Source organism: Lycium barbarum, chromosome 2 (genome assembly GCF_019175385.1).
Source record: "Lycium barbarum isolate Lr01 chromosome 2, ASM1917538v2, whole genome shotgun sequence".
Lineage (NCBI taxonomy): Eukaryota > Viridiplantae > Streptophyta > Magnoliopsida > Solanales > Solanaceae > Lycium > Lycium barbarum.
Genome location: NC_083338.1, coordinates 4,061,510 through 4,077,596, shown reverse-complemented (window position 1 = coordinate 4,077,596; position 16,087 = coordinate 4,061,510). Strand labels below are relative to the sequence as shown.

The 16,087-nt window shown below is 35.9% G+C and overlaps 1 protein-coding gene across 1 annotated transcript; it reads right to left on the bottom strand.

Moving 5' to 3' along the window:
- Positions 1–10,730: 10,730 nt before the first annotated feature.
- On the bottom strand, positions 10,731–15,026 carry LOC132625917 (receptor-like kinase TMK3). The gene is made up of 2 exons (XM_060340552.1): positions 12,320–15,026; positions 10,731–11,477 (listed from the first exon to the last, which is right to left on the bottom strand). The coding sequence occupies exons 1-2, from the start codon at positions 14,673–14,675 to the stop codon at positions 10,969–10,971; spliced, it is 2,865 nt and encodes a 954-aa protein (XP_060196535.1). The 5' UTR covers positions 14,676–15,026; the 3' UTR covers positions 10,731–10,968.
- Positions 15,027–16,087: the final 1,061 nt, after the last annotated feature.

Genomic DNA, 16,087 nt, shown 5'->3' with positions numbered 1-16,087 from the left:
CCCCTTAGTCTGTGTTAAAAAATTTTACCAAACTTTGTCCCGTGGAGCCGGAATTTTCACTGAGTGAGTTCAAAATATGAAGAAGTAAACACGCGAAGAAGTTAAAGGTGGGGTGAACATCTAATATATATATACATAAAAATTAATTGTAACCATGTATAAAAGTGAAATTTTTCGCCGACCCCCTTAGCACTACCTGGCTTCGCCTTGCTTGAGAGGGGCTATGAAAAAAAAATGGAGAAAACTCGCCAATAGAGGTATAATTTTTATAATTTCTAGAGTCTGGTGCAACTTTTTGAGGTGTAATTTATGATTATTATTATTTTTATCTCTCGTTTGGTTGGAATAAAATCGTGGTATAAGTAATTCCAAGTGGAATAGTTATCTCGGGATTAGTTATTCCGCCCTCCCACGGGGATTAAATAATACTACAATCCCGGAATAACTTATTTCCCAACCAAACGACCCCTTAGTCTATGTTAAAAATATTTACCCAACTTTGTCCCGTTAGATTTGAGGGCAGGGTGGAGCCAGGATTTTCACTGATGGAGTTCAAAATATGAAGAAGTAAACACACGAAAAAGCTAAGGGTGGGGTCAACATCTAATATATATGTGAGGACCCACAGCTGGGCGCTGACCATGCTGTGAACCTCTGGGTATCTGACCCCATAACTGACTGCTGTGGCATCTGCGCCCTGCTGACTAGTCATGACATACTCAGGTATTGTATGAGCAAGAGACACAGACAATTCGATATACGCTGCAGCGGCTGGTATCGAACCCGTGACCTCTCCCCTTTTGTCCTCCCGAAGGAGACGATCAATTGGTGAAAGTCGTCTCCTTCGGGAGGACAAAAGGGGAGAGGTCACGGGTTCGATACCAGCCGCTGCAGCGTATCGAATTGTCTGTGTCTCTTGCTCATACAATACCTGAGTATGTCATGACTAGTCAGCAGGGCGCAGATGCCACAGCAGTCAGTTATGGGGTCAGATACCCAGAGGTTCACAGCATGGTCAGCGCCCAGCTGTGGGTCCTCACAATATATACATAAAACATAATTGCAACCATGTATAAAAGTGTAATTTTTCGCCGACCCCCTTAGCTCTACCTTGCTCCGCCATTGCTTGAGAAGGGTATTAAAAAAATGGTGAAAACTTGCCTTTAGAAGTACAATTTTTATAATTTTTAAAGGTTGGTGCAACTTTTTGAGGTGTAATTTATGATTATTATTTTTATATATATCTTTTTAGTGTCTAGCACAGTTTTTATTTTTATTTTTATTTTTTTAATTGCATAGTTAGGGTTTGATAGGACTTTTTTGACTTTTATGATAAAAAAAAAAAAATCCATTGCTTCCGTTGAATCTAACGAACATAAATTGTTAAATATTTGATGAGACTAAAAGTGTTAAATTTTGACAAACTTAAAGGACCAAAACTATTCAGTGCATACTTAAGGGACTATTTTGAACCTACCCTCAAACATAATGGACGATTATGTCATTTTCTCCCGATTGGTTCAAGGGATTAATTGGATTATCTTGGTTTAATTTTTAGGTTAAAATTTATTTTATATTTGGTTGAATGTATTAGCTAAAATCTTTCGTATAGAAGGTGGAATAGGTTATTCAAGTTATAGTCCTTCGTATTTAAGATTATAATCGTGGGACATCCCCTTTTAAAATTCCCGATTGTTGGAATGTTAAAAAATGGCAATGAAACGAAAAGCATAATATTTGAGTTTAATTTATTTTCCTTCAATTTATTTTCCAGCTATAACCAAATAATGTCCATCCCTAAGCTTAAGAAAGGAAAATTTGGCCGAAAGGGAAACTTTCGTGCTATTATTTAAATTTTGTTCTCGATTTAAATATTTATACAGAACTAGCCTATTTAAGTTTAATGAAATAAATTTGAACTAAAATAGCCAACACTGGATTTGCACAAAAAAATCGAATCAACTAAAGTTAGCTATTCCATATGAAGTTGTTTCAATGGGGTTACGAACATCGTCAAAGAATTTAGTGCTTGCATTTCAATTTGGTTTGTTCTAGTTTAAAAAACTTCTTCTTGGTTTTGGATTCAGTTTTCCAGATTGGGGCAATTCGCAGAATTGTCCTTTTTTGGGGTGGTCTTTAAATTTTGTCCCTCAAATTGCTGGTCTTTAAATTTTGTCCTTCGCTTAAAATTCATGAGTTTCGGGTTTGAAGCCCCGCTCAGTCAAAAAATTTGCAAGGTGGAGTTTGAATTTCGCTCTGCCCCCTCCGGCAGACTTTTAGTTATGATTAACTAAAAGTCTGTCGGAGGGGGCAGACTTTGCCTTGAGACATATATTTTATTTTTTTTACTTTTCAAGGCAAACTTTTAGTTATGCCTTAAGGAAAAGTTCCGTCTTATGGGACATACTTTTAGTGATGCCTTAACTAAAAGTGTGCCCCATCCGGCATACACGTCCCCCAGCCTTGCCTTGCGAAATTATTTTTTATTTTATGCCTGAGCGGGGGTTCGTGTTGCACCCTGTATCTTAGAACTAAGGTTAGACTCATGTCAATAGATCTTTAGTGAAAAAACTGAAGGTTTGAACGTTTTGCGAAAATGGTTGACAGGCCTACTTCGGGCAGCCATAAATCCTTGATTAGTTGAGAATTTGGGAAAGTACCCTTAATGAAAGTTGTAGTATGTAGAAATACCTTTCTAACGATATAAGGACCAGGCCAATCAGAGATCGGAGCAAGGAGATATGATCGTCTCAATATGGCTAATAGTAAGGCACTTAAAATTCTATAGAATCGGCTAAGTTTTCGATACGTCTGCCTTCCAGTCAAATTTAGTGAAAATCCGTTGGTAATTTGAGAAAACTTAAAACATGAACGTTGTAGCTCTTTGAAATATCTTTCCAACGGTATATTGTGGAGCCCAAACATAGCTCTGTACAAGAAGTTATGACCATTTTACCGAATACTGCATCGGACCAACACACGCCGCTTTTCAGGGCGCGTGAGGGCGCGTGCGATGGCCCCGCATCGCATCGACCTGCAGAATGCCGCGCGATGCACGTGCATCGCGGACCCATCGCATAACAGGTCGGGTTTCAGGTCAAAAATCGGGATTTCACATTTTAAGTTATATTTAAGCTTGGGGTTTATTTCTCTAACACGCCTAGTCACGAAAAATCACCCTAAAGTCAGAGGGAACAAGTTCCAAGCCTCAAGAACCCTCCAAGGTAAGTTTTATCATGATTCTAGATTGAATTCAAGTCCCTAATCTCTTTCTAACTTGAGTAAACCCTTCTAATCAATAGAGTTGTGAGTGGAACATTATTGTTGGGCGTGGAAACCCTAGACCTCGTATTCAAGAGGATTGAATGTCAAAAAGGTAATGCTTCTACACTCTAATCATTCATAGTAGTGAATTGATGAGTTCTTGGGAGAATAGTAAATAGGTTTAGTAAAGAGAATTACACGAACTATAGTAGGGTTTTGGATTGTTGACTTGAGATTGTTATAATGATATGGGTGATGGAGAATGATGTTAATTACACCTAATTGAGAATGTAGAATCACCTAGAAGTAATAGAATGTGAATTGGGTGAAGAAACCCCATTAATGGAGATTGCGGAGCTTTATGCCCACTAAGTGTTTGATAAAATGCTTAGATGACCAAAGCATGAATATTATTGCTAATATAGAATCCCTTTGACTTGTATTGATATAGATCAAAGTTGAAAGGGGTGACGAACATTGTATTACGCTCAAAGGCTGGAATTAAGGTATGTGAGGCTAACTATCTACGTTAGGGAATGTTCATGATTCTCCCTACGCCTCATGCTTCATACTTGTCAGTAATTTGACTCAAAGTACAGTTTAGCCCTAGTTTCATGATATGTTGTAGAACTGTTATCTTCTAGGGTTGCAGTTACAGAATTCGTTCATGGTTATCAATTTGAATATCATGAACTCAGCACGTAATCTTTATAGACTTATGTATTGTTACCACATGAGTCTCAGTCTAGAAATTCAGTACGCTCAGAAACAGTCAGTGTTTTCAATTCAGTCCAGCATGTCTATTTCAATTCAGCATTGTTCATTGTTACTATGGTCTCAGTCCTTATTAATTAACCATAATTAAACATATGTGATTTTTCCCAAGGGCACAACACAGTCTTGTGTATGTATACGTATACATGGCCGAGGCCATTGACTGACGCACTACTAGGCCGAGGCCATAGCGTGTATTTATTATACAAACACAGATGATTCAGATACAGAGCAGGGGGTATTCATATCTCTACTTCCTTGCTATTACAGTTACAGTTATCAGTTTCAGTTTCAGTTTCAGTTCTAGTATTTTATTGCTTCAGTTGCTTTACATACCAGTACAATTCAAATGTGCTGATGTCCCTTTTATTGCTTGGGGGCCTGCATCTCGCGATGCAGGCAACGATATACAGGTTGACGACTCAACTCTTTAGGAGTGCACGTATCAGCTACTGATGAGCCCCAAATTCCTTCGGGGCGTTGTCAGCTATCTAGTTATTTCAGTTTATAGACAACTCTATTATTCAGTATTCTTAGAGGCTTCATAGACATAGTTCAGACAGTCAGATATTTATTATGTTAGCCTTATTGGCAATTGTTCAGTTGTTTTGTTTTAAGCCATGTTGGCTACGTTCAGATATTTCAGATTGTCTAAGTATTTCCGCATTATGATTTCAGTCAGACCTTTAGTATATCAGCATGTGTTTATTTGTTTCCGCATTCAGTTATGTTTTTGATATCACATGTTGATTCAGCCAGGCAGTTGGTTCGCTCGGTCACATGCAGTCAGGCACCGGGTGTCGTATTACGTCCAGGCCCAGGTTCGGGGCGTGACAATTCGAACCCAGAACATCAGGTATTCGTCCGCCTTTTCAAGCGAAGGACAAAACTTAAAAATCACAAATATGAAGAACAAAATTTAAAGACCACAAATATGAAGGCCAAAATTTAAAGACCATCCTAAAAGAAGGACAATCCGCGCAAAAAAATGTCTAGATTGCCAAATCAAAACTTAGCAAGTGTTTGGACATGCGATTTCATCTCATGAGATAAAATCAGCGTTTGGACGTGCGATTTCATCTCTGATTTCATCTCATGAGATCAAATCCCAAATCATCCAAAAAGGCATGATTTGGGATTTGAAATAATGATTTCAAAAAATATAAATGAAAAATTTGACCCATACGTTTATATTTTGTAAAAAAAGACCCATAAGTTGGTAGATATATTTACCAATCATGTTTACCAACCATTTGTAGTAAATATTAATCTGCAAATTGCTAAAATATATTTACCAATCATGTTTACCATGTGGGAGGATTATATTAAAAAGTAGTTACATTACTATTCATGTTAAATTTTCCTTTTTATTGAACTAAAGTTTGATCAATTGATGTTGTATTTTTTAAAAAGGACTTCTAGTAGCGTATTAATTTATTATGAACTATGATTTACTCATTTGATAAGATTGTATAAGAATTGTGAAAATTTTGATGATTTTTATAACTTGTGGGGTTTTTATGTTTATAAAAAAAAAACTGCAACTTAAGAAATCCAAATTGTCGATATCACACCTAAACTATACCCAAAATGTCGATATCACACCTAAACTATACGAGCGACCTATTACACACCTAATATATTTAAAAGTGATATTTTTTGCTCCCTGATACAATATGATCAGTTGCATTAGGGGAGAGTGTACACACTCTCTCCCCACGTCAGTCCACGTCAAAAAATCCTCTAATTTTTATTTATTTTATTTATTCTTTCACAATTTTGCTTTTTTTACTTTATTAACAAAATTAAAAAATTTAAAAACTAATTTTCCCTCTTCTTTTTCATTTCACCCCCCCCCCCCCCCCCGCCCTTCCCTTCCCTTCCACCTTCACGCTACCCCCACCCCCCAAATCCTTCACACCACCAGCACCACCGTCACGCCGCCCCCACCCCCAGACCCCAAATCCTCCTTCTTCATTTCTGCACCGCCGCACTACCGCCCGCCAGTCTCCAGACCACCCACCGTCAATCTTCTACCACATTCCAATCTCTCATTCTAATCTTTTTTCATGCTCACTATGACCATCAAATAATTCCGCCAAGCCAGAATCACCCGAAAAGTACCCCAATCAGAGACCACCATAAAGGCATAAACGACGACCAACACCTCTTTTCGACCCCAGCAACATTCACATGAATGTCATACCAAAGATGAAGAGGAGAAGAAGAATGTAACCATGTTTTGAAGAGAAGAAGAAATCAAATTTTGATGTATTTTGCCAATATCTAAAAGGTAACATAAATTGTTAGGATCAGAAAACCAAAAAGTGAAGAATATTGCTCCCAGTGACACTGCTCCAAATTTGTAAATCTTTGTTCTATTGATTGGTAATTTGTTCAACTGGAAGCAATGGTACTGACCAACTTCAATGGAACCGGTGTCGGTTTTGGTATGCATAAATTTTCATTCTTGTCTTTTGAATAAAAAGCTTCTTTTTGTTCTCTTCCTTTTTTTTTTTTTTTGGCCTGTTTTCATGTACTGATGCAAAAAAATTGAAATTGGAAGAAAGGGACGGGTGGGGTGGGAGGGGGGGGGGGGGGGAAATGAAGAAGAAAGAGACGGGTGGGGGTTGGAGAAAGGGAGGGGTGGGGAAATGAAGAAGAAAGGGACGGGTGGGGGTTGGTGGTGGGGGTGGAATTAAAAAAATATAAATTTAGTATTAAAAAAAAGGAAAAATGAATTAATTTTAATTAAAACGCGCCTATTTTTTAATTATTTTTACATTTTATGCCACATCAGCTCTCAGGGAGCAAATAATATCACTTTTTTATATATTAGGTGTGTAATAAGTCACTACTGAAGTTTAAGTGTGAACTCGACTTTTCGGGTATAGTTTAAGTGTCATTTGATGTATTTTGCCTTTAAAATATGAAAAGTTGAAATATGTCTATGATTGAAATAAGTGATTTGAGCCAGATTTAAGATATTTATTGAGTAAAATGACTTACCTCCATCCACGCTTTAAGTCAGTCCCTAAGATATGTTCTTATTCCCATCAAATTAGTATGACAATTACAGGAAAGACTTTAAACTAAATTTATTGTGTAAAAAAAAATCTACAAAAGAAAATGGGTAAAATATCCATTTTATTACTAGTAATATTTTATGGTTATATGTCGTTAAGTCTCTTACATATAATGTAAATATAATTAGCTTAAAGTCAGATATAACATCATTGTTCATCTTCTTTTAGTTGCTTGGTGAATATAGTTACGTTGAGATAAGGAACATCTGTCCAATCAATTAAAAGAATGACCATATTAATTAAATTTAAAGCTCGTTTGCAAGTGAATCATCTAAATTTGTTTGTTAAAATGTGATTGAGTCATGCAATAAAAAGTCAAATACGAGTAGCTCTCTTTTTTTTTTTTTTTTTTTTTTTTGGTTTTCCACTCAATATCTGGTCCGTATTTTGAGGCTTGGTTAATCCCGATTCGCGTCAAAAAGCTCCACTTTAGAATTAAATATTTCTTACTAAAGACGATTTTATTCTCAAGATCCGAATTAAAGATCTTCATTTAGTTATATGATAGCATATTTATCACTCATGAGAATGGTCACAATAAATCGATAATTATATTTGGTAAAGTGATGTTGAGAAACTGAAAATGACTGAATCTTTTCTTGTTTTTCTTAATAAATGAAAATTGCAGCAGACTAACCAATCAGTCCTCATTACATGGAGCAAAGTGATTGAATAATGTAGCCATTGGTCGGTTGGTCCAAACAAAATTCTCACACCTGTGTGGATGAGAATTTCTAATAATTCAATAATGTAGCTATTGGTCCAAACATTATTTTAAGTGGGGTAGTAAAATTCAGAGAATGATTGAATTTTTGTAGAAATAAAGAGAATATTTCGCAAATTCTAGACAAATCCCCCTATTCAAACATAGGAAAGGAGGCTTATCACTTTTTTGAAGACAAGTTGAAGCCTGTTAGCGATCCGCGCCTCTTTTCATTCCAAATTCAAAGAATACGACCGATACGATTAATTGGTCTGTGCGCCTCTCTTATTACTTTTTTGTATCCCCTGTTCTTCGGATACAATTCGATCCTTCTACGGCCAAATCTTAATTTGTGGAAAGCCTTCTAATAGTTAGTAGAAATTATATCTATACAAAGAATGGGAGAATGGTGTATCCAATGAGATCATAGTATATAGTTGCCCGTCTAAATACCATTTGGAAGGGCCTGCAGGCATCATATGTTACTATGAGCCCGTTTGGATTGGCTTATAAGTTGCTTATAAGTTACTTATAAGCTGTTTTCAGCTTTTTTGAGTGTTTGGCTGGTCAACTTAAAGTCATTTTGTGCTTAAAATAAGCTCAAAAAAATAATTGGGCCCATTTGACTCAGCTTATCTAAAGCAGCTTATAAGCTGAAAACAGCTTATAAGCCAAAAAAAATAAGTTAGACTACCCCAACTTATTTTTTTTAACTTATAAGCTGCAAACAGCTTATAGGCATAAGCCCATCCAAACAGGCTCTATATTTTTCACTTATAAAAAATAATACCGTTTGCATTATTTTTCACCTTTGGTCCCTTCAAATCGTTTCAAACTTGAATAATACACATGTTACTTATATTTTAGCTTCTTTTTTTGTCTATCCTCATATGAATTCACACGTACTTGAAGGTTAATTAAATCACATTTTGAATATGTTATGGAAGATTTCATCTTGGCAAACACTCCATTGATATTGCATATTTTTATCATTATAAGTATCGACTTTAGAATTTGGCACTTGGTACAAGGAATCCATTTCAAGACAGGTACTTTTCTAGATTTAGCAGACAATTGCTTTTGCCTTTTTATATAAAATATTCCCACAATCTTTCCACAATTCTACTCCAAGTATTTGACCAGACCCACTGTGTCTCTAGGCATCATCTCCTAACGCTAAACATTATTAAAAATAGCTATTTGTAACTCTTATTTGGTCCTCATACTGTATGACTTAACGTATCTAACATTTTATTAATTAAAATGTGTGATTTTTAATCCCTTTTTATAGGAATTGTGTTAATATTTGGACTATTTTTAGACGTATATCAAATACCGAGTAACAATACAAGCTTGACATGTCACATGAGTAATTAAGCGGTAGAATGATTAATAATTCTGAAGAATTATGAATATTCACAATAAAAGAGATCGTAAGTGCACATTTCAAGTAATGAATGTTAAATGTGCTTAGTCGAATATCACCAAAAGTGTGGAATTTTTTGACGTGTCCGAATTAGTCAAACCCCAAAATGGGGAAGCAGATCCGCAGTGCAGGTAAAAATGACCTCCCACACAATGGCTAGACACTCACTTGAAAATTACAATTGTTATCCTTGGAAATTATTCCCTTATTAAATAAGCAAAGTTGTCTGCAAATAGTATTTGTAAAACCACAGTTTAAGTGCAAATTTAGTCAACATCGATGCACAACTACATCACAAAGAGCTGGTGGAGTCACCATCAAGAATTGTGGTGGAATGAATAAGATTCCTTTATTCTTAATTAAAGTTCTCGATTTCGAACTTTAGAAATAAAATTTTAAGACAGGGAAGCATTTCTTCTTTAAAAAGTCTTTACACGACCCTAATCTAAATTAATCGGGGCTCTAAAACATATGCCGACCATCGAATGGGATAAGTCAAAAAAAGCTAGAAGAGACCCAAGAGTGTGACTTTTTGGTTGATATTTTGTTCAGGAAACCTATGCAAAGTGACAAGGACTAGCACCAAACATGTGGACCAAATGCAGTGACTCATGCATCAATAATAAGAAAATCTACACTCCCATTGATTATGGTAATACTAAAAGTATAGTTTTAATTCCATGTCAATCAAGAAATCTCATCTGTTGGTTAGTTTAAAGACCATTTTTTGATACTTGAAAATGACATCCTTCTGGTATTCTTTCCTTCTGTTCAACTAGCTTTTGACAATGCCAACTATTTCTGGATGGAATTTTATGCTTTTTTTTGAATGGTAGTTTCAAGCTTAATTTAGTGACACTGCTTTCATCAAAGGGTATAAAAAAATTTACAGAATAAAATATGATTGTAGTTTGTAGGTAAATGTTTACATTATTATGGGCTGCTAACCTGAACAAGATAATGAGTGATCTCTTAAAGTTGGTGAAATTACAAGGAGAAACACAGTCTTGCTTGAAGCCATTTCTTTTTAAGCGCCAAAGGATCAAGTTAAAGGACAGACTAACATTAAATTTCAGTCTTTAAATTAAAATGTGAACAAAATCAGATAATATAATAAGTTTGACAGATAATGTTATGTTGCTCGGACCTCAAAAAAATTGCCGCGCCCCTGTCGCATGCTCAAAAAAGGCATTAGCTTTCGAAGGATCTGACACACACCCGATATTTTTGCCAAGTGTGAGCAACATATATCATACTTTTTCTCAGAGCAACAGTCATGAGGGAAAACTAAAGTGTTGACTTCTCAATGTCTTGCCATATTTAAGCTGACAGAAGAAGCCACATGGTCAGCTTCTTCAAATCGAACGACAAATTCTACTACAGTACAGGCTATTTCAACATCAGTATTTTTCTCAACCCAAAACTTCTGAAGCAGCAAACTAAAAGTGTGCTAATCTACAAACGACGAAAAATATGCTAAGCTGTTGTACAAAATACTCTTAAATCTCACCAGAGTAGATGATGAAAATAGTGACTTGTCACTATTCTTTATCTACAGAAGGAACTAAGGCTAACACATTAGATATTGTTGCCTTTTTAAGTTGTTTCTAATACATTCACGTTGAAGGGGGAAAATGAAAGAAAACACGTGGAGAATACGAACAAAATCTCACACAATACAAAGAAAATTGATATCTACATAGAAGTACATACTTTTATCTACCATCAGCTGATGTAAAGGAATCTGCAAATCCAGTTGGTCTTGCAGGAATACTACCCTTACTGTACTCGAGGTCCACGTAACTTAAGTCTTTTCCTTCCGATTCTTGCCAGCCTTTGACCATTTGATTGAGGGGAAGACTATAGTCAATACCACAATAGTCCTCGGGATCATCCTCGAGAGGCTTCCATTTCTCAACAAGCGGGGATAGCACGTTCACGGCGTGGCCCATATCGGGTCGTTGCCCAGGTTCTCTTGCAGTGCAATGACCAGCAAGTTCAGCTAAGGTTGAGATGCTCTCGGTTATGTCCTCTTTCACGTCTAGAGCTGGATCAACGGTTGCCATAAGTTTCTCTTTAGATGATTTGTTGTTCCAGAACCATGAAACCAGGTACTGGCTTTCCTCGGGTCTATCCTCATCAAGTGCCATCATCCCAGTTAACAACTCCATTAACACAACGCCGAAGCTAAAAACATCTGCTTTCGTGGTGATTTTACCCGTAACTGTATCAAATCAGAATGTCATATGAGTTCAGAGAACAGCATATTGTATGCCAAAAATAATCTACTATACTTCAGAATTGAGTTAAGCGAATTCTAGACGTCTATAAAAGTAAAAATTGCCATATAACCAGGCCTTTTCAAAATCATATAATCGCTCTCTTTGATAAAGAGTCTGTTTGGATGGGCTTAAAAAAAACAGCTTATAAGCTGGAAAAAGCTTATAAGTCAAAAAAAAAAAAAAGTTGGGGTAGTCCAACTTATTTTTTTTGGCTTATCAGTTATTTTCAGTTTATAAGCTGTTTTAGATAAGCTAAGTCAAATGGGCTCAATTATTTTTTTGGGCTTATTTTAAGCACAAAATGGCTTTAAGCTGACTAGCCAAACACTCAAAAAAGCTGAAAATAGCTTATAAGCAACTTATAAGCCAATCCAAACGGGCTCAAAGTAAGCCTTCTTAAAATTCATCTTATCATTGAACACAGTGAACAATACTGATTTAGATGCTGACGTTTCGCTTCACTCTCTTTTGTCTTTCGGTGCAATGAAACAAAATTATTGTTTATACATTTCGTATGCAAATAATTAAAAGAGGTCACTGATAAATCCTAAATGGAAGAAAAGCTGAAATCTAAACCTAGGCTACGCGAATAACTTGTCAAATATTGTTGTTTGTATATTAGACTCAACATCCATTGACATCTGAAAATGTTTGTGCTCACTCAAATATAATGAACCATATACTGTACTGAACTGAAAGTAGATAGTATTTACTAAGCAAAAAAAAAAAAAATTGATAGTATTTGCTGACAGTTCAAATAGCATATAGAAAAAAAAATGCTTACCAGCATATTCAGGTGCCAGATATCCAAAAGTTCCGGCCAGCCTCGTGACCACAGATTTCTCTCCATCAGGAGCAAGTTTCACGAGTCCAAAGTCGGACACTTTTGCTCGGAAATCATCACCGAGCAAGATATTTGAGGATTTGAAATCTCTATGTATGAAGCTCTGATGAGCCAGTGTGTGTAAATACTCCAGCCCTCTAGCAACATCTAAGGCAATATTAAGCCTTTTCTTCCAAGAAAGAGGCTCCAATTTGTAGTTTTTCCAGTGGAAAAGATGCCTACTAAGTGCACCTTGTGGCATATACTCATAAACCAGAATTCTTTCCCTACCTTCAACTGAGTATCCCAGTAGAGACACTAAATGCCGATGCCGAACTTTGGACAGAACAGTAATTTCGGATTGAAATTCATCCAAAGCTTTGTTGCTAATAATTCCAGCTTCCATTCTTTTGACAGCTATTTGTGTCCCATCATCTAATTCTCCCTTATATACCACACCAAAACCACCACGCCCAAGTTCTTTTTCTGGAGAAAAATTCTTAGTCACGTTCCGTAGTACTTGAACTGATATGAGCAAATTCCCAGCTTCAACCATATGGGACTCATCACTATGTCTGCTAGCAGAACCACTTGCATTAGTGTGATTGGCAATTGCAATCTTGACCACATTATCAGAATCGGATGGATCTTTAGGATGAACCACAAGAGCAGTTGGAGCTTGATGCTTATCTTTACTACTCTTCTTACAGGCATAAATGTACAGTGGAATAGCAAGAAAAACCAAAAGTAGAAAACCAGCAATAGGTACCATAACTATGGCTATCTTAGACTTTTCCTTCTTTTCCGGTGAGTGCTCAACCGGTTTGACAATCACCGTGCTTGAACCATTTGATCGTGAAGATGGCACGGACGACGAGGATGAATTCGCAGGGGTCGTGTTGTTGTTTGGTGAAGGGTTTGGACTAGATGTAAGTTTGGGATTTCCAGTTAGAACAAGTTTCAAAGGGGTGGAAAATTTTGGCATTGGTGGGGAAATATTGTTATTACTCAAATCAAGGACAGATAGAGATTTCAAACTAGTCCAACTAGATGGAACAATACCAGAAAGATTATTGGATCCAAGATAAATGTGAGTAACGGATTCAAGGTTCGCGATCGAAGGACTCAAGGTCCCGGAAAGATTAGACTTAGGCAAGTTTAGGACACTAACTTTTTGCACATTGGCACAGCTTATTCCCCACCAACGTCCGTCGCAAGGGTCATTTCCGGACCATGATTCAACAAGCCTAGAAGGATAATTCACCCCATCAAGAAACTCTAAAAGTGCCATAACCTCTGGGGCACAAGTTGCACCTTGTTTGGTTTGACAGAAAGAGTTGGACTCAAAACTACTAACATTAATAGCCTTAAACTTAGGTACTGGTCCCATAAAATGATTGTTATTCAAATCAAGATTGTCTAATGGCATGTTTGCTAAACTTTCAGGGATTAAACCAACAAGTTCATTTGTGTTCACATTGAAATCTTTCAGGTTTGTTAAATTACCAATCTCCTTTGGGATTTTACCTGAAAATTTGTTCCCATGAAGCCAAAGACTTGTGAGTGACACCATTGTTGCAACAACATCTATTGGTCCACTCATCCCATCACCAGATTGATCATTCAACCAAAGCATTTTGAACACTGCATCCTTAAAAGTACTTGGAATAGGCCCTGAAATTCTATTAGTAGACAACAACAAAACCTCTAAAGAAGACATAACTCCAAGAAACTCAGGTAAAGGACCAGCCAAATTGCAATTCATCAATGTCAAATTAGTCAACTGAGCTGAATCTTGTAACCCTTTTGGCAATAACCAACCACTGGTAGCATTCAAAGGATTTCCATCCAAAGCCAAAACTTGTAGATTCACAAGTCCATCAAAAAAATCAGATGGGATTGTGTCAAACTGGTTGAAATCCAAATAAGCATATCTCAATTCAGACAAACCACTTAAAGATGGCAACTTTCCACTAAATTTGTTCTTTTGCAAGCCTAAATTTGTCAACTTTGACAACTTATTCAAGTTTTGAGGTAAAGGGCCTTTTAAACCCAACCCCATAACTTGAATTTGCTGAATTCTATTACCAGTACATACAATATGTGGCCAAACTGGAGTACCACAAGGGTCTCCACCATTTTCAGGCCACTTCAAAAGTTCAGGATTTTCCAAACCTTTTTTAAACTCATTGATAATATCTAAGTCATTAGGGTCAGTGACACTAAAAACAAGTGAAACAAAAGCAAGAAACAGGACTATAACAAACCATATGTGTTGGAAAAAAAACTTCATAGATGATGATATACAAAGCACCATTTGGGCATTGCATTAACCAAGAAAGCTACTAACTTTGCTACCTAATGGAGTTGTTCTTGAAGACACAATGTCAAATCTTGAGACAAGAAAAGGGAGAAAGAGAGAATTATAATTGGAGTGAGAAAAAGTACAATGCTTGATACTGTTATGGTGTTCTTGTTGTTACAATCACAGTGGTTTACTGGTATTTAGAGTGTCATAAAAAGTTAAATTTAAAAAAAAAATGTTTTTTAAAGAAAAGAAATGAAAATGAAGAATCTATAAGGAGCAAGAAATGACCATAAAAAGTGGATCTTTCGTATCCAAGAAACTACACTACACCATATGATGGAGTCTGTTAGAGGGAAAATTTGTCTTGGATTTTTTTCTTTTGTATGTATTATGAATATGAAGGCAAGTACTGATAGGGGTATTATAGTCTTTCTGACAAACATACACCTTTAAGTATTTAATTGGAGTACTTTTTTTCTTTTGTATATATTATGAAGGCAAGTACTGATAGGGGTAGTATAGTCTTTCTGACAAGCATACACCTGTAAGTATTTAATTGGACTACTTTTCTTCTTTTGCTTCATGTATTTTATCCGGTCACATTCAAGATGGAACTGGTATGGTTTTTTTTTTTTTTTTTTTTTTCGCCCGGTGTCTGGTACCCGCATTGGAACCTGACTATATCTCGATTCGAGCCGCATAGGGCTTCAATTCCAGGAGAAGCGCTTCCTACCAAGAATTTTTTCATACCCAAAGGCTCAAATCCAAGACCTTTGGTTAAAGGAGGAATAGCCTCATTCGCTGCACTATATCTTTGGTGGTCTGGTATGATTGGTTCTGAAGTAATACAAAGTTTTTTATTTGTATTTTGTTTTTGTCATGGACAAGAAGTCTTTTATTTAGACGTTTGTCCACAAACAAATTTCCTTTTAACAAAAAAAAATAAAAATATATATATATATATTGTTTGGTTACACATTAGACTAATTTGTTGGTTATTTAAAGATGAATTTTCAAGTGAATTTTGTTTTTCTTCAAATAAATGCATTTTTAAAATACGATTTTTCAACTTCAATTTAAAAACTCTTATTTCAAGTTTCAATTAAATCTATATCTACACACCTACTAAACAAAGATAACCACATCAAGATTTTGGATTTAGCGCTGAGAAAACAAAAAATTCTTTGTAAAGAGATTTTAAGCGATGCGAATTCGACCTCAAATAGGGCACGAAACATCGGTGGTAGAAAAGGGAATCACTCAAATTATTGAATTTTAGTTGTCTATCTATACTATCAAAATCCAAAAGTATTACTCCTCTCATCCCCAAAATGTGTGTTTTATTTTGTGGCTGATTCAAAATTTGTTTTATCATACTTTGACTAACTCTTTTTATATATACATATATTAATTTGGAACAA